Here is a 23,978-nt window from a genome sequence, read left to right as displayed (position 1 = left end):
TAAAATGACAGCAATGATGTAAATGAATGAAAATGCATCTAATCAACTTTAGAGAAAATGTGGTGTAAGAAAGCAGGAAGATTTGTTGCCATCTACAGCTGTCTCTTTAGAGCACTGTATTATACACAGAATGGTTAATCCCAAACTGCAAATAACAGACAGAATAATCAGAGTGGGGCCAGCTGACAAGACTTGTGAATTGTGAGGTACCCTAAAGACAGAGCATAAACTCCCTTTAATAAAATAGCATTATTTGATTTAGCTAGGTAGTGTTACCCCACCCCCAGAACTTACTCCTTGGTGATGTCCTCTATACACATTTGGTTTCCCTAAAGTTGGCCACCCACCATTGATGACTACAGCTATCATGCTTCAGTACAAGAGACCAAGTGGGGCTAAAATCTTGACAACTGTATGGCTTTAGAGAACTCTCTAAAAACTGGCAAGTGGAACTAGATAAGCTCAGTTATCTGGAGTTGAAGGTGGTTAAAGACAGTGTAAGTAGAATGAGAAAATTCCTGCCAGCAGACAAAAGGTCGGTAAAGACAGTGAGGAACGGGGAGAAGTATGAAAGAAACAAGAGTGAAAACACGTGTGTGCATGTAAAGCCCACAGATGGGCAAAGAAAACCACAGGACATCAGAAGATGAGCAACCAAGAAGAAAAGAGCACAGTAATGGCTAAAAGACCAAATCCAGAACAGAAGAACGCTTGAAACTGAGATGTTTCACATACTTCAGAATTAGAGTCAAGAACCTAAGAGGAGATAATACTCATTGGAAAATAAGTGAGAATAGTTTCAGAAGGGGAAAAAAACCACCATAGTAGGAGGTGGGCACCAGTGAGACAGACGTGCCCCAGAAAACAGGAATGGAAGAAGGGGAGAGGACCCACGTGCATGAGGAGCCTGAATGGAGACAAAGTGAGAGGAAAGGACTCAAAAAAAAAAGTTCAAGGAGAAATAAGGGAGCAACATTCTCAGGTGAAAACAAAGCACTACCCTCTCCTGTAAAGACTTTTAAAACTAAACCAAATCAACACTTTTCCACACCGCTACAATTCTTAAAGCTTTCACGAGGAAGGTCACCATCATCTCCCTTCACTCATAAGCAACTTTGGCTTTGCCAAGTATGTGAGCTGCAGGGAGAAAGAAAGGTGGCAGCCCAAAGAAAGGACCATTCCTCTCATTTCTGGAATGAAAAAAGATACAAATAATTCCAATGTTTTGCAATCATTACAGTAAATGCCTCCATTAATGTTCAAATCCTATCTTACCCGAGGAACTACAAAGTCAGTACAGCTATGCTTTTTAATGTGAAAATGCTTAGAAATATACTTAAAAGTGTGCTTAAATATTAAAGTGAAACTTTTTTTCTTCAACCATGTTACAGTATTTCATATGGTCACTTGTTACTATTTTGTAATGAAAAGAATTTATCAAGAAAAAAACCAATTTAACTGGTGTTTCACAGTGCTGGCTCTTACGTTCTTTGGGAATGAAAATGGCTAGAATTTTGTCTTGGAGCGAAACTGAAAAGGAACAATTTGTTTTAAAAAAGGAAAGAACAACAACAACAACAAAAGCATACATAGCTTACCATTTTTTTGACTTCAGCCTGGGAGGAGGGTTTCTGGGAATGAGAAACAGTGCTCTCATTGGATGCATGTCACAGAGAGCTGGGGAAAGGAGATGGTTGTGTCAGTATGGCACTTATTTTACTCATTTTTAATTTCTAGGGCTCACTCAAAATATCAAATGCGCTGTCCCATCATCTGATAATCTTTATGTCAAGCAGTTTAGACATCCAGCTATCAACCCTAGGATATACCTTGAATTTGCCCCTTCATAAACATAGCAAAAGATAAGGAGGTCAAGAGCAACAAGAAGAACATAATTTCACAATTCAAATTGACATTGGAAAGTTTTCATAAATCAAAGATAAATATGGATTCAAAGTCTTAAAAGAGTGAATAGCTTAAGTTTCTACACCATCTATAAGATCTCAATGAAAATAATTTTATTGTCATAGGGTCACTGTGAGGATTAAATCAGATACTGCTCGAAAAGGCATTCACAGAGTGCCTAGACATAGTAATAAGCCCAGTGAAGCCCTCCAGAAATGTTAACTGTTCTTTTGCTATAGCCAGTGTTACTAAGAAGGAGCAAAGACGAGAGAACAAAATGGATTGATTCTGTGCATTTACTGTTTATACTTCTTTCACTTGTCCATAAAGGCATAGCAGGTGTAAACGCACATATTAATATATCAAAAGAGGTAATGTGCATTTTTGTATGTTTATTTACCTTCGTAAGAATCTTACAAGGCAGCTAAGAAATGGGGGCAAAGAAGACAATCTATTCCCACTGTGAAAAAAACCTGAAACAAAGGATCTGGCAATACATCCCTGTCTCAATTCCTCAGAGGGAAACATGAAGAAACATGGTGTTCAAGACTGACATCCATTTCTGTACTGTAAACTAATTTTTAGCCGTTGGAAATTTTTTTCATTCATTCAACAAATATTTATTCAGCAGCAACTATGTAGCATGACATGTATACATTCTTTGTGTACCCCTTTTTTTAGGGGGACCAGCAGATAACGCTGTTTTGTCCCTTTGTTCTCTGCAATTCTACCCGTCTCTGCTCAAAAATCAATTTTATGAAGTTGTCATTGATTTAACTGAAAGGGAGAAGCAAATTTCACAAGTATCCAAAAAAAGGAAAAAAAAAGAAAAAAAATTATTCTACAGATAAAAAGTTAGGCCTCTATTTGTAAAGTAATAACATAAGTATTGCTAAAATGTCACGTTTTAGGATTTAGTTTCACTAAAGTTTAAATTGTGAAAAGAAAAATTACTGCCTATTATCTGATGTCAGCATAATTTCAGGTCACACATCTAAATACAACTTACATAAAAGATAAAATGTAGCCTACAGACTTCAGGGATCTTCAAAAGGAAGAGTGGATGCCAAGAATCCTTTTACATCTAAAACTTCACTGTATTTATGATTCCTTCCACTAAATGCCCCACTAGGAAAGGCTTTATCCATGAAGTTGTTCTTTTTGAAGCCTTGAGACTGATTTTAACTCACACAGAAGAGCTGGGCTAAAGAAGAAAGTACATTACTTACGGGGAGCACCTTCTGCCATTTCAATGGCTGTAATGCCACAAGACCAAAGGTCACTCTGCAAAAATAAAACAGTATGTTACAGCTACTGGATTAGATATGAAGCCACTAACTTATCACTGCTGACTAGTCACACAAATGATTTAAAGGCATTTTTTGGTATATAAACTGAAAAGAAGTTGCCAGAAAATTAAAAGCACAAACACATACGTAAGAATACTTTCCAAATGAATGAATGAATGAAAAAATAAATATAAAATCGACCTGTTAACTAGAACCACTCCCATCTATGACTGAACAAGAGATGGTCCATGTAAAAGCTTCTCTAGGCCACTGCATGCCTGCTGTTCAGTGTGTCTCCTCATTTCTTTACGTTCAATAATTTTGACTCCTGGCCCAAGTTATGTTTAATTTTATGATTTATGTCACTATCTCAAACTTAATTAAGATGTTAAAATTTTAAAGGCTAACCTGAAACTAATATACACCGTATGTTAATTATACTTGAATTAAAAAATAAATTAACTTTAAAAAAAAGTTTAAAGGCTAGAAAGCCTTCTTTATAAAAGGCTCCGAGTTGAATTCACCAACTGTAATCACACCGCTGAGCCTCTCTACTGTCCCTTCAAACTTAATAAGGAGTAAGCAATCAGCTGCCTTTCTAGGCCTGGAATCTCTTCTCAGTCCCCTGAAATATTAATTGTGAAATTTGAATTTTAACTTTATTCCCCACCTAAATACAAGTTTCATGAGGGCAGACATTTTCGTCTGTTTTATTCACCTTTGCGTCCCCAAAATTGTGACTGGCACGTGGTAGGCACTCAATAAACATCGGCTGATGAATGATGGAAGTAAGTTTTATCAGCCAATTTCTTAAAATCCAAAACAGATTTTTAAAAAGCAGACAATTGGGTAGTTATTATCATTAGCATTCTTTTGTTTATATGCTATATTCCAATGAAAGATTTACTTAAAGTTGCTCAGTTTTCTAAATAACCTATAATTATGTTACACGATTCAAACACATGTTTGATTCCAAGAAGGACAGGCCCACAAATTTCTCCCTTATTTTTATGAGGTTTTCCATACTGTCGAGTGCAAAGGAGGGGCTTCACCCACCTGGACTCAGTGACTAATCTTAAGCATCACTGGCGGGATATACAGATGTTCACGCCCCCCTGGTGTGATATAACACAAACCATACCCATCTCCTGAGGCAATCCTGCTTTAGGTTTTCTGAGTACTAATGGAATTTCTCCAGTTTATAAGAAACAAGGAAAATACCTTAACAAAAGATTGCAAAGTTAAAATTTAAAAATGGTAAGACAAATCTATATGGTGGAATACTGCCTCGTCAACAAATCAGTGTCATGAAAAAAAGAGGAGGAGGGGCAGTTTGTTAGCCTTGATTAAGAGATACACAGTAGCCAAACAACCAAATACAATGTCTTGTCCTATATTAAACACTCGTGTGGATAAGCCAGATATAAACCAGTTGGGTTTATTTACAAACTCTGTACTATGAAATTATTTTTAATTTACTTAAGCATCATAATATTTTGGGTATGCTGGAAAATATTTTTGGATATGTAATAACATAATAAACAGTGAAAAGACACCTAGTCTATAATTTATTGTAAAATACTCCAGCATGTTTAAAAATAAAATAAAAATTTCTTGGGGCGTCTGGGTGGCTCAGTCGGTTGAGTGTCCGACTTCGGTTCAGGTCATGATCTCAAGGTCCGTGAGTTCGAGCCCCATGTTGGGCTGTGTGCTGACAGCTCAGAGCCTGGAGCCTGCTTCGGATTCTGTGTCTCTGTCTCTCTGACCCTCCCCCGTTCATGCTCTGTCTCTGTCTCAAAAATAAATAAACATTAAAAAAAAATTAAAAAATAAAATAAAATAAAATAAAAATTCCTCCATACCATATACTTAAAATGAGCTTCATTAATTGGGTATTTATAATAAATACTAAAATACACTGGAGAGTGTGAAGATATGAACTCAATTTTGAATACCGTTAACAGATACACAGACACTCTGACTCGTTTAATTACAGCAAGAGAACTTTTTTAAAAAAATAATTTTTGTAAACGCTCAACCTGAATCTGATGATCAAATATGGGCTTTACATTGAGATCAAAAAAGTGCATTATTGATACAAGTCCCTAGAGGTCACTCTAATAATTTAAATATATTATTTGTGTGCCAAATCAAAGCTGTAAAGCTCTTTAGCAATACTCTAAAATTTCACATAGATGAAGCTATTGTTATATATTCTGACAGTATTTTTAAAAGTATAATAAACATCTGATTATATTCTTCAATTTTACAAGGATGGCAAACAGAGCAGAAGCATTTAATTTACTCGTGACAAAAAGTTCTATGCACAAGTCAGTGACTTGCATTGCCCTGAAAGCAGAATATTACTTAGTAAGGAGAACAGAGGTGATGGGGAATGAACAATAACAAGACAGCATCTCAATACTGTTCCAGAAAATTTGCACTTGCAACAAAGTTTCCAAGTCATTCTCATTGAAAAAGCAGTAAGATTTATGTAAGCAGTGCCCCCATCCCTCAGGAATGCCAGGGACCCAGTAAAGGCCAAGAAAGTAGGCGCCTCTTACTCTGTAATCGTAGGTGGCATCTGGGTTCTCATCACAGGCAATGACCTCAGGAGCCATCCAGTAGGGGGTGCCTATGAATGTATTTCTCCTCCCAACTGTCCGGTCCAGCTGAGCACTCACACCGAAATCAACTGTGGGAGGAAGAGAAAGGAAGGAGTAGAACATAATTAGCAAATAAGTAAACTATCAGACGAAGAAAGGTGAGGAGGAGGTGTCTTCAGAGTAAACTCAAGGAGTAATACTTCATGGATATACAAACTCCTCAAGGTCACCAGCACTGATAAGGAGCAGTCTCCTGAGCAGAGCCACTAAAATGACAAGATCCTCTACCGGTCTACCTACCAGCTCCTGGGAAGCCTGAACCCAGCCACTTCCCTGAGCTTCCAGGATAGTGGCCACCAGAGGGACTTTTGGATGAATTAGGACATTCGGTGCTTGCAGGAAACATGCCTGCGACAAACAAGATCAAGTCATAGAAAGCTCCAAGTTCAGGAGAACTGACTAACACCCACATGACCTAGCTTCTGAGGCAGCACTAACCACAGAAAGAGAAGAAAGCCACAAAGGTTTTCTGGAAAGAACACAGTAATGAATCCAATAAAGAGAATGAAGCTCTATCACAAACATACTAAGAAACACCCCTCAGAGTACCTGGGACTTCCGATTTTTCAGAGTGACCCCTACATCCTACTCAGCCGAACGATGATGGTAGTCTAGAGACAAGTTCAAGGGTGGGAGGCAGAGCTGACAGGAAGATCAGGATCTCTAATAGAATGTTCACCAATGATACCACTACGTACATTGTCATTACCCCTAGGAGGACTGCACGATGCTGAGGTCACTCACAGGAATGGGGTTATAGACTCAACTTGTGTATGTACATCTCCTGAAGCCACTCGGGCAACGACATGGCCAAGAGGTGGGCTCACAAGCTAAGGGCTCCTGAGACAGACACATGTGCCAAGCAGTGCATGCCATTTGCAACAACTCAAATAGCAGTCCCAAGTGATCACCAAGCGATTATTACGAAGGGAGTATCACAGGCCTGGCACCAGTGGGCCAGTGCAGGGGACACACACAGCTTGCTGAGTCACTGGGAATGAGAACAATTCAAGTGTCTCCTATCTTGGTTTTGAGGGAATTTCCTAAATGGGCACCCTATTTCTCCACAGACGACCGATAAATGGAGGTATTATGCAAGAAAGCAATAATGAAGATTTTAAGGTAGAACTACGGTGCGTAAGATTTTTGAAAGATGGAGTAGATCCTTATAAGTAGAAAGAATTTTTTTCTGTGATGCCTTAGTGGAAGAAAACTTACTGCTAATTCTGTTTAAAAATTTGACAGAACCATTATATAAAAGTGGGATTGAAAAAAGTTCAGGGGCGCCTGGATGGCTCAGTCAGTTAAGCGTCCGACTTCAGCTCAGGTCATGGTCTCACGGTCCGTGAGTTCGAGCCCCGTGTCGGGCTCTGTGCTGACAGCTCAGAACCTGGAGCCTGCTTTGGATTCTGTGTCTCCCTCTCTCTCTGCCCCTCCCCTGCTCATGCTCTGTCTCTCTCTGTCTCAAAAATAAATAAAAACGTTAAAAAAAAATTTTTTTTAAAGGAAAAAAGAAAAAAGTTCAAATTCAGGTAAGGGAAACAGGAAATATAGAAGAACCATTATAAAATCATCTCCAGGAAGATACTTTGGATCTCATCCATTCAGGCATCCACACATAAATTTACTGAGCACCTACCACATCTAAGCCACTAAGTTAGGTGCCAGATTAGAATGCTTTCATACGGGGCACCTGGGTGGCTCAGTTGGTTAGGCAACTGACTTCAGCTCAGGTCATGATCTCGCAGTTTGTGAGTTTGAGCCCTGCGTTGGGCTCTGTGCTGACAGCTCAGAGCGGAGCCTGCTTTGGATTCTGTGTCCCCCTCTCTCTCTACCCCTCCCCTGCTCATGCTCTGTGTTTCTCTGTCTCTCAATAGTAAACAGACGTTAAAAAAAATTATAAAAAAAAAAAGAATGCTCTCATAAATAAAACATCCTAGTTGCTACAGTCCTAGAAATTACATTCCGGTAAATAAGTCAGAAATAGAGGTAAACAAATAGCTGTATAATTATAAATTGTGATCAGTATTAATGAGGAAACAAGTGGTGGGACCCAATACAGATCAGAGGGTCAGGGAAGGTCTCTGAAGATGAGGAAAAAACTGCAACTTCAGAACTGTTCCCAGTGGGGAACAGTGTATGTGAAGACGCCAAGGGAAAAGTCTAAGAAATATAAAAATGAGTGAACTGAAGAAGAGAGAAGTGAGGATGGTCACAAAGTAGGGCTGGAAAGTAGTAGGAGCCATGGCTTTTTATGGGCCATGGTAAGAAATGTACATTTTATTCCAGGTGTAAAAGGAAGCCACTAAAGGGTCTTTAAGAAAGAAAGTGATGTGATCTGATTTAAACAGTAGTCTGTCTATTATATGGTGAGCAGAGCAGAGGGGAGAAGGAAGAGGGAAGGGCGCTTGGAGCCAGACAAAATAATAAGCCCAGTTCTCACTTCTTTTTTTTTTTTTTTTTTTTTTTTTCAACGTTTTTAATTTATTTTTGGGACAGAGAGAGACAGAGCATGAACGGGGGAGGGGCAGAGAGAGAGGGAGACACAGAATCGGAAACAGGCTCCAGGCTCCGAGCCATCAGCCCAGAGCCTGACGCGGGGCTCGAACTCACGGACCGCGAGATCGTGACCTGGCTGAAGTCGGACGCTTAACCGACTGCGCCACCCAGGCGCCCCAACCCAGTTCTCACTTCTTAAGTAGAACAAAAGAGAAAATGTGGGTAACAGACTGAGCTTTTAGCTAAATGCCAGTGAGGTAGAGAGTGTCGCTGGTCTGCACCAGGGGCCAAGTATTAGATCATGTGGCACATGCATCACATACCAAGTTTCACCTCTGCATTCTCAGTCAACAATACATTCTGGCCCTTGATGTCCCGGTGAATCACGTGATGGATATGAAGATGTGCCAGTCCCTGAAGAAGACAGACAGATTTGAATTTTAGTTCTTTGTTGCTGCAAATAGCCAGGAACACACTTTTTATAACAAAATGCACATGCACGCCAATAGTTTTATGAACCATATTCGGAACGTACTATAACTCAATCTTAGTGCCTTCCCATGAAGACATCACCAGTAGTACCACACAAACAGAAGTACCCATTCCCCAATTCCAGTGGGTTAGGTCCCTTGTGTGAGCAACATTACCCGTTTCTAGCTGTTCCTTGAAGATACGCTCTAGATTACCATCTGTAGTTTCTCTGCTGTAATTTGTGCTATTTGTGTACAGGGTGGTTCCTTTCCCACGCTACATGTCCATCTTTCAGTGGGTGACCCCGTGGGTATATCTGAACTAGACCCATCCCAGGGGAAAAGCAAAGAGCCAGAGAGGGTTTTAAGTCTGGCTGTTGAGCACTACCTAGTTTTCCCACCACATAGTGACAAACTGCTAACTGCTGATCAATCCCACTTCCACCCCAGCATAAAACAATTCTGCCACTGAAACAGCTTTATGTTCAAATAAAATATCCTTCCTTCCCAAGGATATAAACCCTACTGGGCATATAGCACTTTCTGATGACCTTGTATCTGGAGCAAAGCCCAAGAGCATGTCTCTTAAGAGAGGTGGCAGAAGAACAAAAACACATTCTGCATCCAACAGATGCCCGACAGACAAAAATGTGTCATTCTCACAACTCCTGTACTTTTTCTATCTTTAGCTAGAGAAGCCAAATCTATAGGCTGCCTCCTTAAGATACAAGCAAGCTATTTATTCTGAAATGTCTCAATTCAAAAAGGCCAGATCAGAAGAAAGGTTTATTTCATTTTCCAGTTTGATTTTTTGTGTGAGGTTTTATCATTACTGTGTAGGGTATGTGTTAAATATAACAGCCGCTCTAGAATACTAATTTTTCTAGCACAGGGGGTTTCTAAACAACAATTTACTAGTCTGCTTATAAAGCAGAATTGAGCTTACTTGATGGCCCTGTTTATTTTCCCCCAACACAGGATGTGCAGTGTTACACCGCAAAGCACTGACTAGGGGAAAAAGGCACTAAAAATATATGGTATGTTAGTGCTATAGTTAGGAAGAAAGTCTCTCCTTTCAGCATGGCATAACTTTGAACAGCAAAGAAGAAACAAACAAAAAAAGTAGCTTCCCTAATTCCTTCATAATTCCTACTTCTATTATTTCAGTTCATTTTATATTCTCTTTCACAACCCCCATCTTATACTTTTACAGGATTATCTTAGCAACAACAAACATAAGTATTCACATCTTCTCCAAGAAATGTGGCCTGCATGCACTCTTGTTTCTTAAAAGCAATAAACTTAAGAAATATCTACTTCCTGTCCCTACTGCTAAGGGACTGATGTGTCTCCAGGTGAAACCACTCAAGGTGTGTCTAATAGCTCGTAGACAGTGTGAACTTGAGTTATGATTATTCCAAATGAGTACATCTTTCCCTATATGAAGAGAGAATGCATGTTCAACTACTACCATGCCAAAAGTTAAGCCACAATTATTCCTCCATAGCAAAGATAGTCCAAATACACACTAAATACCACCCTAGAGCAAATGCATCAAAGTTTTAAAACCAGAAAACATTCTTCCTGTAACTCTCATTCATGGACACAGAGCAAAGGAACATCAAAGGTTGTCCTTCAGTGTTGGTTATGAAAGGCTCACAATGAATATCAGCTTCTACTAAAATGCATCAATAGCTGTGCAGACTATAAACATGGAAGTGGGCTGGAATGAACATGGCTGGCTTTGTTGGTAAACCTTTGGTCAAGAGTCTCAGTGGGCCAGCCCGAGAGAGCTTTCCTACTGATGTCTGAGGCCTATATGCTCATGACTCTCAACCTTCTGAGGATCTTAACATAATAACAGCATGTGAATCTAACATCTACTAAAGAAGGTAGACAAGTTTCGCTGCTGCAGAAATTAGCTAACCCAGCAGTGTCTTTGAGAACCCAGGTTATCCACTTGGGCTGGCTGGGTGCCTTCCTTTTCCAGGACAGCTCACCTCCTTCTTACCATATTGCTTTCTCTTTACCAAAGTGGACTCTCAGTGGTCCCTGTGAAAAAACACACACTAGCTTGTGACACACTGACTCTTCCAGAGACTTGTTTTTAGTTCATTTAGACTTTGGTTATAGAAAAAATTGCCATCCTAAATGAAATGTAAATGAAGGGAACTCTTTGTTTCAGGTACCCACTGAGGTGGAAAACATTTGGTGTATCTCAGAAGGATGTCCATTAAGCTATTATGATCATTCCAGGGCTTCAAACAACCTGGGCATCTTTGAAATAATGTCTGAGATCAATGGAAGTAAAATAGCTAAATATACTTATTACACGATCAGTAGAAAAATGCTTGCCTGCGTACATAAAAACACGTTAGTTGTCTCTGATAGGCGAAATACATTTGACACCTAGGGCATTCATACTAAAACCTACATCTCTGCTTGAGAAATCCTACACTGGAATTATATACACAAAAGGTGTCAGTAAGTGTAATATTTACTGACAATTCGTTATATACTCACATTACATTAAATAATTTCATATATACCAACTCATTTAATTCTCGTAACAGTGACACTTGCTTCATAAGGTTGGTATCTAAAATTTACAGATGAAGAAAGTCCTTAAAGGGGAGTAACTTTGCCAGGGGTGTGTATCAGGTAAGTAGCAAAGGCAGGACTCAAACCCACATCTGCCTCACTCTAACCACTGTTTTCTCCTGCAGACCACACCAAGAGTTTTAGTTGTTAATATAATGAATGCATTTGCCCACTTGGTGAACTCTTTCACAGCAGTACAGGATGGGATACTTAGTTTCCCACTTTTAGACTCTGCTTCTTACAATAACCATAAAAGACAGGACTCTCATGTTTTCATAATGAAATCTGAGTGTGATTATAAAGAGAAGGTAAGGTTCTTCCACCTCAGCCCCTATGACTAGTTTTCTTAAGGGAACTGCTTAATTTCAAGGGCTTCATAAAATATCTAAATAAAAAGGAATTAAAATTCATCTCTGTAAATCCTAGGTGGTGTTTTTTAAACCTGAAATCCTCTAAGAAACTTAAATATAAAAGTAGGGTAAATTTACCTATAAATAAAAAATACAGCAACAGTTTATTTTATTAGTGAGAGAAGCACAAGAATTAGATTCTAGTTTAACTCCACAGTCTTTATTTTTTAAATGTGGTGGGTAAATGAAATCCAACAAAATCATCTAAATGTGTAATTAAGGGGTAGTGACACTGGGACAGCTGGCCAAAGGGAAGAGGCCCACTGCTAACCCACACGCACTTTCCAAATGCAATCTACACAGGCCCTCTGCCCTTGGCATAAGTACAGCACCACTACTGAACGCGATCATTTAGAATCTGCTAAAACAGTAGTTCAGAAACGTTAACATAATAAACTGGCTTTCAATCAGCTGTAAATAACATTAAACATTAGAACTTCCCCTCGTAAATATTGCAACAAATTCTCAGAGTTAATACCAAAGTCCACAAGATGATTCTAAAAGCCATCGATTGGCATCATTGATATTGATTCATAAGCTTAGACACAGGATTCCTATAAAAACAATAGTTAGAGAGGATTTCTCTTCACTTGCATTTTCTTTTTAACACCTGGAGGGTGAATTCAGGGAAATACAGAAAACTATTTTTGTGTAAGTCTACTTTCTTTAGATACTTGTCATAATCAAAACCATGATGTAGCTTAATCAATCAAAGCCAGCCAGTTATACAGAGCCCTTGGCTGTCATGAAAAGAACATCTGTACAGTTACAGTTAATGCAAAGAAATACTCAGGGCTAGGAAAATGAAAATGGAAACACAAAACCTTGTACCGGGCATCACAGACTCGCCCTTCTCCTTACCCTCAGGATTTCTCTGGAGATGTAAGCTATCCAGTCTTCCTTGAGTGTGTTCCCTTTGGTGTTCTTCACAAGGTCTGTAATGGACCCAGCCCCGCAGAACTCCATAACAAGCTACGGGACAGACAAGACACACTGTGTGACTAGCACATCCTAGCAGTCAATGAGAGCATCACAGCTATTAGTACACACTGGAGGGAAGTCAGGAAAGCAGTCTAACCCCCCTCTGCCTTCCCTAAAGATCTGGGTACATGATCATCTTGGAAGCATCCAAATTACTGAGAGCTCATTTCGCCATTCAATTTATTCACTGTGTATGTTTGATCCAGGAGATTTAAGAGTTTCTGATATTTAACAGCACATCCCCCAGTGCAGAGATTCTGAAGTGTTCTTCCTCTCTCATATGGGCATGGGAAGACCATTTTGTCCTTAATCAGTGACTAATTATCAGAAATCTGATGGAAATACTCTAACATCTTCTCTCATTTGCCAGAGTCAAAGATATTCTATCTTCCATACATTATGATTCTCAACCTTTTATATTAACAGAAATGCTATTTTAAAGCAGTAGATAATTTTAAAAATACATTTTTTTACAACACCTAAATGTTTATACAATATGAACACAAGTATATTTTTTAAATACCTAGAAAATGAACCGAGCTATTCTAAAATTTTAACTTTGATTGGACTTGGGCAATGAAAATAAAGATTAATTGCTTCTCTTTTGCCTTAATTTTGCAAATTTTCTATGATGAGTTTTAAAAAATTAGAAAAAGTATTTATTTTCCTGCTTTTTAAGTCCAGTGCCTTTGGCATAACATGATAACCACAGATCTGACAGCATGTCAGTGTCACTATCTTCAAGACAGACGTGGCTCAGTAAGAGATAAGGCTGAATGTTTACCAATTCTAGGAATATCCCTGGAATTTAATACTTTCAATTAATTGTCATCATTAATATTATTAATAAATACTGTTATACTGTTTTCTTGTGACTTGTCCCCTTCCAGATGGCAAAGAAGATGCATTTAGTTGAGCTTCCGTATTAATCTCCATAAATAAAGTTTTTATTGTTGGTTTTATTTCCGAGCTCCTAATTTCCTTGCGTTCTGGTTACATTACTTTTAAAAAGTGCCATTTTATTCCTAAAACACGAAGTTAACTTTTTTCCACGCAAAGTGAAGCCAACATAAAAATAAACATTCAGCCAAGACTGTTTAACCTTTAACCAAGAAAGCCAAGGAAGATACCAGGCAATACCCCCTTTGTCTTTGCTTTTCTCTCCCCTCCCTCTGGAAGGTCCTTACTGTCCTTTTTAGTACAACTAAAGAGGAAACCTCACAAAACCCTCGGGAAATATTTGCCTACCCAGAGCTGGTCATCATGTCCTGGAGGGCTCTTCTTAATGAAAGCACCATAATATGTTGCAATATTTCTATGATGAGAGTATTTCTTCAGCATGTTTATCTCCAGTTTGATTTCTTCCTCTTCATCCTTGAGAAAAAAATAAAAATAAAATGTGTGGCTTTTGAATGATGTGCATTTTACCTTCCCCACTCACAGGCAATAACACGAGTTCCCAGTCCGTCCCACAAGGGAGAGACATACATTCACTTTATCCTAGTGACAAGAATTGGGGACTTCAACAAGACTCACCCTTTGAACTGTGATTACAAGCTATGCAAGAAATAAGTAAGTACAAAAGTTACAGATGTATATAAGATGTAGCATGGAGCAGTTATTCCATTAACTATGACCTTTGAACCTCAATTTGCTCATTTGTAAAAATGCGAGGAAAAAAGAGAACTGACTGATACTATTTCAACTAATTACAAGGAAAAGTTGTTTCTTTTCTAGAAAAGATTTGTGCATGTAAATCATCTGGCACACCTAAGGCAGAGAAGCTTCACCTGTAACAACCTTGCAGAAAGCATTACCTTCTGGTGTGGCCACAGGCAGATTACCGAATATAGACCAGCACTGCAGGCCCTGGACGGATGACATGCTTAATGAGATCCACTACCCCGAAAAGAGATCCAGGTGAGTCCGGCGAGCCACAGTAATAAAACATCATTCAGCGACAGCAGGTTGTTTTAGAGTTGGCTCACCCCCCAGGCTCTTGCTTTATTAAAATGAGATGAACAGAGGAAGAAATGTAGAGTTTGTATGAGAAGATCAGAAGGAGAATGAAAGAAACAGATGGTGACACAGGTCTGGAAAATAAAAATAAGTTGTCCTTGTGAATGGTGAGGGCTGCCAGTCTCCGCCTTTCTCTCTCATACACCCCTGGGGCAGTACCTGCAACAGCATGGGCATTCTGTCCCTTGGTGCATACACATGACACACAGAGAGTCTGCCAAACTACCTGCTGGGTTATGTTAAGTAAGATTTATGGATAGCATGAGAATGAGAGGAAAGCAGAATTAAAGTGATGAAGAGGAGAGAAGGTGGGGGAAAAGAGAAAAACAACCCTGGCTAGAAAAACAGCATCTGGGGGAGGATAATGATCTTAGAGAAACACTGGATAATCAGATCTCTAGAATTCCCTTTATTACATATATTTACTGACATGCTCAATCCACTTACAACTGATGTGCTTCCTTCTCCAGGGAAGACTCAGCGTTTCTAAGTAGTCAAGGTGTGTAAGAGAAAGATAGTGCATGTGAAAGAACATGCATGCACACAGGCTGAAGAAACCTACTGTGACAGCCTCGCATCTCCAAAACCCATTTAAAAGGGCTCACGGATCTAAAGTTTGGCTTGAAAATACTGTTAAGATAGAAGCTACAACATTATTAATTAGATATTAGTGATGACACCAAATGAAAAAACAAAATTTCTTAAAATACAACTTTCAACTGTACACTACTGCTTTAGAAACCAAACATGTAACAAAACAAACTCAGTACAGTGATTCTTTTTTTATTTTTTAAAAAAATTTTTCTTAACATCTATTTATTATTGAGAGACAGAGAGACACAGAGTGTGAGCAGGGGAGAGGTAGAGAGGGGGGAGACACAGAATCTGAAATTGGTTCCAGGCTCTGAGCTGTCAGCACAGAGCCCGACGTGGGGCTCGAACTCATGAACTGGGAGGTCATGACCTGAGCCGAAGTCGGTCACTCAACCTACTGAGTCAAATCAGGTGTCCCTCAGTACAGTGATTTTTCAGATGGTGGCCTCCAGCTTGGTCCCCAGACATAAGTATATTAGAATATTACAGTATATTAATAGGCATAGTTGTCATGTGATTTTAGCAGATGGTGACTGCAAACACGGAGCAGAGTCACATGGCCAAGTACAGTCCATACAATAATCTGTGTACTAATTCTCATTCAAACCCTGTATCTATGAAAACACACCAAATATATCACTTCAATCTGTGATTTAAACACGGCCATGTTGAGAGTAGCAATGAAAACTGAGATACTGAATAACCAGGATAACTATCTTAATCCTAAACAAAAGCAGTGTTAAGCCTGGCTAGTATACACAAGAACACACTCCTACTTGGGACTTTTCTTCAAAGAAACTTTATACTAAAACATAAAAGGGTGACAATTTTTATTAATGTAAGGAAGGAAGCATGTCCAAAACACAGCTAGAAGGCCCAATTCATTAAAAGCTTTATCTTCTTGCTCTTTCCACATGCTCACATACACACGCAGAGTGTGTAATGACCACAACTTGCTGGCACACAACACATGAAGCCTCTCTCTCCAGCGTCACCACAACTTACAACTCACTCCCAACAGTATCCGGGAGCAGCCCAGGACAACCCTAATGGGACCTGCCAAGACCAATAGGTTCCTAACAAAAAGTGGCACATGACCCTATGGCCAATAATGTGCTCCTGACTGGAAAGGCATGCAGTGACTGTCACTCCTAGAACAAGGCCTATGGTTAAACATGTTGTGCCCTGAAAAGCTAAATATCCCACTTTCCTCACACTGGACCACAATTAGATGATTAGAAAGTCAGCTAAAGGTTTGATTTTTTTTTTCCTTTTATCCAAAATCATCAATGTACAAAGATCTGGGATATAAAGACTACACAAAAACAAAAAGAATAATGGTGAACTAAAATAGGAGAAAATCAAAATATTGATTTTAATTTTGTATTTGTAGCCAATCATGACATGCAGTGTGTGCATCTCGTTGGGTTGCACAGACTTTGCTTTTATTGATTCATCCCTACCTACCTCCCTTCCACTCTCCATATTGGCTAAATTATTCTAAGAGTCATTATTCTGTGTGATACTCTGCCAGTAAGTTTCACTTCTTGACAGAAAGCAAATGTTACCTACAATTCTCCCATGAGAAGCTTCCTGTGCAATAATTAAGGATCACAACATATTTTGATTAGTTTCTTTTTTTTTTTTTTTTAATTTTTTTTTCAACGTTTTTTATTTATTTTTGGGACAGAGAGAGACAGAGCATGAATGGGGGAGGGGCAGAGAGAGAGGGAGACACAGAATCGGAAACAGGCTCCAGGCTCCGAGCTGTCAGCACAGAGCCCGACGCGGGGCTCGAACTCACGGACTGCGAGATCGTGACCTGGCTGAAGTCGGACGCTTAACCGACTGCGCCACCCAGGCGCCCCTTTTGATTAGTTTCAATATATTTTTTCTTTAGCAACATAAACCAGTGTCTTCTAGGATCTGACTTGTTCACCACTCTTTTTTTTTTTTTTTTTAAGGTTAATTTATTTATTTTGAGAGAGACAGAGAGACGGGGGAGCGGGGAGAATCCCAAGCAGACTCCACCCTCAGTACGAAGACCAAAGCAGGCTCAATTTCACAACATTTGAGATCACTACCTGAGCTGAAATCAAGAGCTGGATGCTTAACCGAATGAGCCACCCAGGTGCCCCTTTTCACCATTCTTTATAAGAAGAATTAAGAGCTTCCAGAAGCACTTGATGTTTTCAGAGCTCATGGAATTGAAATTCTTATGCATTCTATATATTTAAAAATTCTCATAGGCTTAAATTCAGTGCTGTCCACTGATGTGAAAGACACTTAATATGCATAATGGTAAATACTGTTGGCAGATTGTCACAGCACAATATATTTACTTAAATCCAAGATGCCACTAGATAGAGACACTGAAGTACTTCATGTAATGAAAGTATGATTCACCATCAACCATAAGACATACATTTTTGAAATTGGGCCACATATTAGAAACAATGAAATATGATATAAGAACTTAGATACAATCAAGTTTGGCAACAGCTTTTCTAATATAACTGAAACATCCAAGTATTATCCATAAATACAGTAATCAGATCAATGCCACTTGCCAGAGTATTTCCAAGGTTTAAGTAGTCAAATCCTGGAAGCATATGAAACTGAACTACCAAAAATTTTGAGAGGAAACCATACTGGCCTCTCAAACTAGTATTTTAGGAAATCGTTTATATATACTTTGGACATTCCTTCTCTTGCTTCTATGATTTCAAAATAGATGACCATCATGCATCTTATAAAATAAAAGGGCATTTTACCACCAGTAACTGTCATATACTAATTAAGAATGCCCACCTTGGAGAAAAAGCATCAGAAATGTAGAATCTGCCAATGGCTTTGAGCCAACTACAACTGGAGTCCTGAATATGACTAATGTGTATAATAATACATGTTGTCTTTGGAGTAATAATGAACCAACTTTTGAATTCAAATTTCCCTTTGGTCATTAGTTAAATACAAGTTTGGTGGTCTCATTCCAACATTTAAATATGTACACACTCCCACCACCACATGCCCCATTTAGCCTGAGAAAAATACAGTAGAAAACAGTCGGGGCAGGCTAAAACTGAAAGTTAACAACCACCCTGTATATGAAAGAAAGTGGAATGGACAAAACGACATGACCTAAGATTATATATCCCATCTGTCTAGACCAAGTCCAAATGACCTTGCCCTTCATTCTCCTCTTTAGGAGTCCACAATCATACACAGATGAAAGAAAAAAAAAAGGTAACTACAGAGAAGAGAGGGTACGTTTTGGTGAGAAAAGGAAGGCTCCCTCCTGGTTTTCTCCATGATGAGGCAGCTGCTAGGCTCCACTCAGCGATTTAATGCAGCTGATGCCAATTAGCATTTTGGACTCCAACCAGGGGAGCCAACTCTCATAGAAAAGGTCTTTGTCTCTGGCTGGAATAGGACTAGGCAAGGAGTTTTCTGTTGCCTTCCTTGGCTGCTTAGAGGCTGGAGGAGGGGAAAACATCTGAATAGTGGTAATTTTCAAAAGCAGCTATGGGTTCATAAATAAGTCATAGGGCAAGCCCTGCCCACTCCACCATTTGAGCACAGAGGAGTGCATATGAGTAGTGAGTTTTTAAAAAATGACTCCTTAAAATATTTTTTAAACTGTTACCCAAATTTTCTTTCCTTCCACTGATGACAGTAACGATGTGAGGAGAGACAGGCAGACTTCAGATAAGCTAACTGGGAGGATCCAGGAGGACTGGGAAATGTTCTGAGTAATCATCTTTCTTCCCAGCATAATTCTTCATAGAATTAGATCTACCCATTAACAGCTGAACAAAAAAGGAAGGGCAATTCATTATTCACTGTATCTTTGCTAGTGGAGAGAGGGCTGATAAAATGAGATATGCAAATATCTGTTAGATTTCACCATCAAAATATACAAATGAATATACACTTAGAATGCAAATATCCATTTTTAAAGACTAGTTTAATCTTTTGTTTTAATTAACTACTACCGAACCTTCCATTATGTGACTGTAAACTGGTACAAAAATGAGAAGATATTACCTTTTTACCTGGCAAATCCCAGTTACACCTGAGAGTATTATCCAGTACCATACCAGTTGAATTAATCAAAATTATTATTATTTTTTTTTACTCAGACACATGAAAAGTTATTTGACTTAAATTCACTGACAACCAAACAAAGGTAAACAGACCAATGTATGAAAAATTCTGCAACAAAATTAGGTTATAAGGTGTGCCTGGGTGGCTCAGTCGGTTAGGCGTCCAACTTCAGCTAAGGTCATGATCTTGCGGTTCATGGATTCGAGCCCCTCATCAGGCTCTGTTCGAATTCTGTGTCTCCCTCTTTCTCTGCCCTTCCCCTGCTCGTGCTCCATCTCTCTCTCTCTCTCTCAAAAATAAATTTTAAAAATTATTTAAAAAAAAAAAAAAAAGGTTATAGGATCTGGCTCTGTAGGACCAGTGAAGGAATGGCATGTTCTTTAAAATTAATCAGCCCACATCTTCCAAGATCCATCAGTCCCAGAAAAAAACCCACAGAAAAATTATAAAATTAACATAACTAAAATGGAAATCAGACACTTGAGACATCTTATTCAAGAAGAAATGCTGTTTTGGACCCATTTCAGACAAAAAGACACACTCTCTAGTTTTATTGCTGAACTTCTTCTGAGACTCCAAAGTCAAAGGGAATGGCCCTGAAGCCCTTAACCTGCTCTGTCTTTTCTGTCTATAGGCACCATACAGAAATTTTACTAGACACAACAAAGTCCTCACAGAGCCCTTTAGCTCCTCTGTCTTGTACAAAGTCTGCCAGGCCACATTATTTGCTGTATTTTGATGAGATTTTATCACTCAACTGATATCTAGAAGTATGTGGTAAAGAAGAGAATTAAACAGTAGCACCATTCACCTGGATGGACCTGGTGGGGTGAGTGATGGGGGAAAACTGGAGGCTGTGACAAGATGATGTAGGATGGTGAATAAACTTCACTCCGTTTTCCTCCCCATGAACAACCTTGGGAGACGGATGCTTCCATGATTGATGCCAAGAACCACAAGGAAGCCAAAATACATCTCTGTGATAACCTCCAACCAAAAAGCACAACATGGCAAATGAACAGGATGATCCTTGCTCAAGGAATAAAGTCAAATAAAACAGATCATTATTCCTCTCGGATCTAAATGAAACTATTATAGCTTTCTAACATTTCCTGACATCGACAACCAGAAGTCCTAATAGTTGCCTTCAAGCCCCAATCTACAGGACATAACAAGTGCCTTAGCACTTGATTTCAGAATCCATCCATTTTCTTCCTTCATAAGGGAGTTATTTACACACACACAGATATACACACAATTGAAATACCTGCTGTTGGGGACCCTAAAGTATGTCAACCTTCATAAAGCAGGACCTGAAACCTAGACACTGACTGAAATGGAAAACCAATCTGCTAGGTAAGTGTGTGACCAAAATAAAATCCCCCAACCACTTGATGGTAATTGGAGGAAACCAGAATATGTCACCCCCAAATATGCTTTTAGACAGAATGGTTATTCTGAGCTAAAGGCACTTAAAAAAAAAACAAAAACCAGCAGGTATAAGAAGGGCATGCTGACCTCCCCCATTTCTTCCTGAAAGCCAGAGATAAAACTCCCATGTGAAAGATGTCCTTCCTATACCAAATGGAAAAAAAAAAAAACAAAACATTCTCATCACCAGAGACAGGGAGTTGAGGCCAAGAGAATTCTGTACAAGCAAACCTTGTTAACATATCTCTTATCTTCCTTTAGCCTCCCCATATATTTTATTTACTTTTCCACTACAGTCTCTCTCTGTGTTCAACAAGTATGAAAGTATTTGGGTTTTGCCATTTCTCTGAGTCTTCATTTTTCTTGCAAAGGCTCCCACATATATATGAAATACATATTAATAGACTTCTGTTTCTTTCTCGCTAATCTATCTTATGTTACTGGGGCCCTGGTCAAGAACCTAGAAGGGCAGAAAGAAAGATTTCTTCTCCCATACATAATTAAACTTGCAGTTTTATTGAGACCAAGAAGAGATAAGTAATCCCAAATACTCAGAAACAAAATACGTTTTTCACAGCAACTTTTGCCATTTTCAACACAAGTATATTGTGATAACTACATACGTTTTAATGAGTACATAACAAGGAAAAAAGAAATGTTATCAAAGATTAACTCTGGATTATAGATATTTTCTTCTTTAAACTGACTTAATTTTCTATAATTGACATGTACTATTTTCCTAATTAGTAAAAGCAAAGTTAAGAGTTTAGGTTAGAGGAGACAGCTCCCTAAGAATCCAAAGTGAGTTTGTTTCTGGCAATTCACATGGCCTAGTCCCTCTGTCTCTCTGGAATAAGGGTCCTTACCCCTTCCATGCTGTTCTAGAATCACCGCCAATCTCCCTGCTTGGGCTGCTTCCACCAATTGTCAGCTGTGAGAAGAAATCGATGGGAGCCTGAAGTACCAGAACCTTGCTGATTAATTTGCCTTCCATGATGGTACCAATCCAGACCCATAACTTCTTGAGATTGAGAATTTCCAAGCTTAAGTTTTTCCTAGAGCAAAGGAGAAGGCGAATGGAGTCCATCAACCATCATACTATCTTCACCTTTCTGACCTGCCAAAGGATCGCTTAAAGAGAATCTTACCTGGGTCCATTCATACCCTTCTCTAAGCCAGTGGCAAATTCCATGAAGCTTATCACAGTGCAAGCCAGAAAAGAACAGAATACTGTGCACACTGAATAGAGTCTTGCTTAAAACCCTAAAATCAGGCCCAAGTAATGAATGCCAACAAGGGGCACAGCTCTGAAGAAGGTACGGGTTTGCAAAGTGGTACATGTTTGTGCATTTCCTACTGGATCCATCTGTGTACTCACAAGCACAAAGGCTCCTGCTTCATATCTGACATGGTGAGTCACATAAAGGCTGAGCTCTGAAAAATGTCTGCAGTTAAAAGGAATGATGGGGATTTCTGCTCCTGGCCAAAATGGATTATCAAGGACCAGATTTACTCTCCCATTGAACAACTACAATTAGACAAAACATATGAAGAAGTTTTAAGGCACTGGACATCAGAGATTGAAGGACAGTGACCCTGGGGAGATGGGAAACATCAGGAAAGCTTTATAATTGTCCCAGCTTACTACCTTGAGAGAGATTCCAGGCTTTGGCATAGGAAGAAGAAATCCAATCAGAGCCCAGACAATTCTCTGAGTTGAGAGGCTGGGGAGTTGATAGGACAAAGACCAGAGAGGAGAGACAGCTTGCTGCACAGAGAACGCAAACAGGCTCTGGAGACCTGAGAGTTCCCCTTCAGTGTTCAGCAGAGCACTGCTCAACACATCCTTGTCGTTAGAAAGAGAACCTCCCAAAGCACCAGGGGGAACAGAACACAGTGCTCACAAGAACAGAGAATAATACCTGTTGCCACGGGCCAGACTGGGAGAGCTCACCATTCACCGGAATTTGGGTACAACATTCAAGAGGCTCCTGCCTCAATGGCAGGGCAAAATCAGGCCCAAACTAAATGCTGATCTGATCCCAACAAAAAAATCTAAAAAGGATCAAACTGCTTTCAAGTAAATAACTGTATCACAGAACGAAACTCAATAATATGGGAATGTAAAATATCCAATACCCAATAAGGTAAAAATCACATGTTTGACATCCAACTAAAAATTACCAGCCAAGTAAAGAAACAGCACAAATGCCCATGGTGAGTGGAGGGGTCAACTGAAATGACTCCAGAACTGACGCCAATGATAGAATTAGCAGACAAAACCAGTAAACTACCTACTACCTACACCTCACTGTAGGGAGTAACAGTGATGCCTTTTGGGCATCTGTCTGTGAAGGAATGTGAGACAGCTTGTTTTTTATGGTCTATTAAATTAGAATCTAGTGCATTTAGAAAGCAACAACTTGGATTTACAGATGTCTCAATTCCTAAACCAGGGTGGCAGAATAAAAGCCCCTACACATCATACAGACATCTATCTGTTCCCATTTCCCCCCCACTGGAAGAATATAATCATGAGACCTTGAAAATTAATCACACATGGGAAAAAACTTGAATAAAATGAATGTGCAAAATCACTCTACTTTGGTAAGATTAAAACAATTTTTGTTTGATCTCAATTTCTATAAGCAAGCTATTAGTTTATGCCTTAATCAAAAGCACAGAAATTGCCAGACGGAAGTAAGTATTCTATAGAACATTCTTGGAGAAGTGCTCACTGCTAGAGTAGGGAGGGTGTATGGTCAGTATTTAAACAGCTCAGTAAGTTTCTAATTTGGTCTTGAGGATATCAATGGCCAAGTAAAGATTTTTGGTATGTCTCATGGTTTCATCTTACTCTTCTCCTCACTTTTTCTGTCTCCCCTCCTGGCCCTTCATAAACTATCCTAATTCCAGCTTCCTTACCCTGACATATTTCATGGTACACCACTGTAGGTGAGTGAAAAAAGAACAAAGAAGAAAGCAAACAATGATCATGTAGAGAAA

The 23,978-nt window shown here is 39.1% G+C and overlaps 1 protein-coding gene across 50 annotated transcripts in view; it reads right to left on the bottom strand.

Annotated features, from left to right (window-relative positions):
* MAP4K4 (mitogen-activated protein kinase kinase kinase kinase 4) overlaps positions 1-23,978 on the bottom strand; it is a 191,200-nt gene that overhangs the window by 61,896 nt on the left and 105,326 nt on the right. For all 50 annotated transcript variants that reach the window (XM_058684474.1, XM_058684485.1, XM_058684475.1 and 47 more), the window contains exons 4-9: positions 14,070-14,195; positions 12,702-12,812; positions 8,683-8,773; positions 5,759-5,889; positions 3,135-3,189; positions 1,599-1,677 (exon numbers count right to left, since the gene is read on the bottom strand). In XM_058684474.1, coding sequence (XP_058540457.1) covers positions 1,599-1,677; positions 3,135-3,189; positions 5,759-5,889; positions 8,683-8,773; positions 12,702-12,812; positions 14,070-14,195 — 593 coding nt within the window. The remainder of the gene's footprint in view (positions 1-1,598; positions 1,678-3,134; positions 3,190-5,758; positions 5,890-8,682; positions 8,774-12,701; positions 12,813-14,069; positions 14,196-23,978) is intronic.

Source organism: Neofelis nebulosa, chromosome 9 (genome assembly GCF_028018385.1).
Source record: "Neofelis nebulosa isolate mNeoNeb1 chromosome 9, mNeoNeb1.pri, whole genome shotgun sequence".
NCBI lineage: Eukaryota > Metazoa > Chordata > Mammalia > Carnivora > Felidae > Neofelis > Neofelis nebulosa.
The sequence above is the reverse complement of the archived record's forward strand: the minus strand, read 5'-3'. Positions and strand labels throughout refer to the sequence as shown.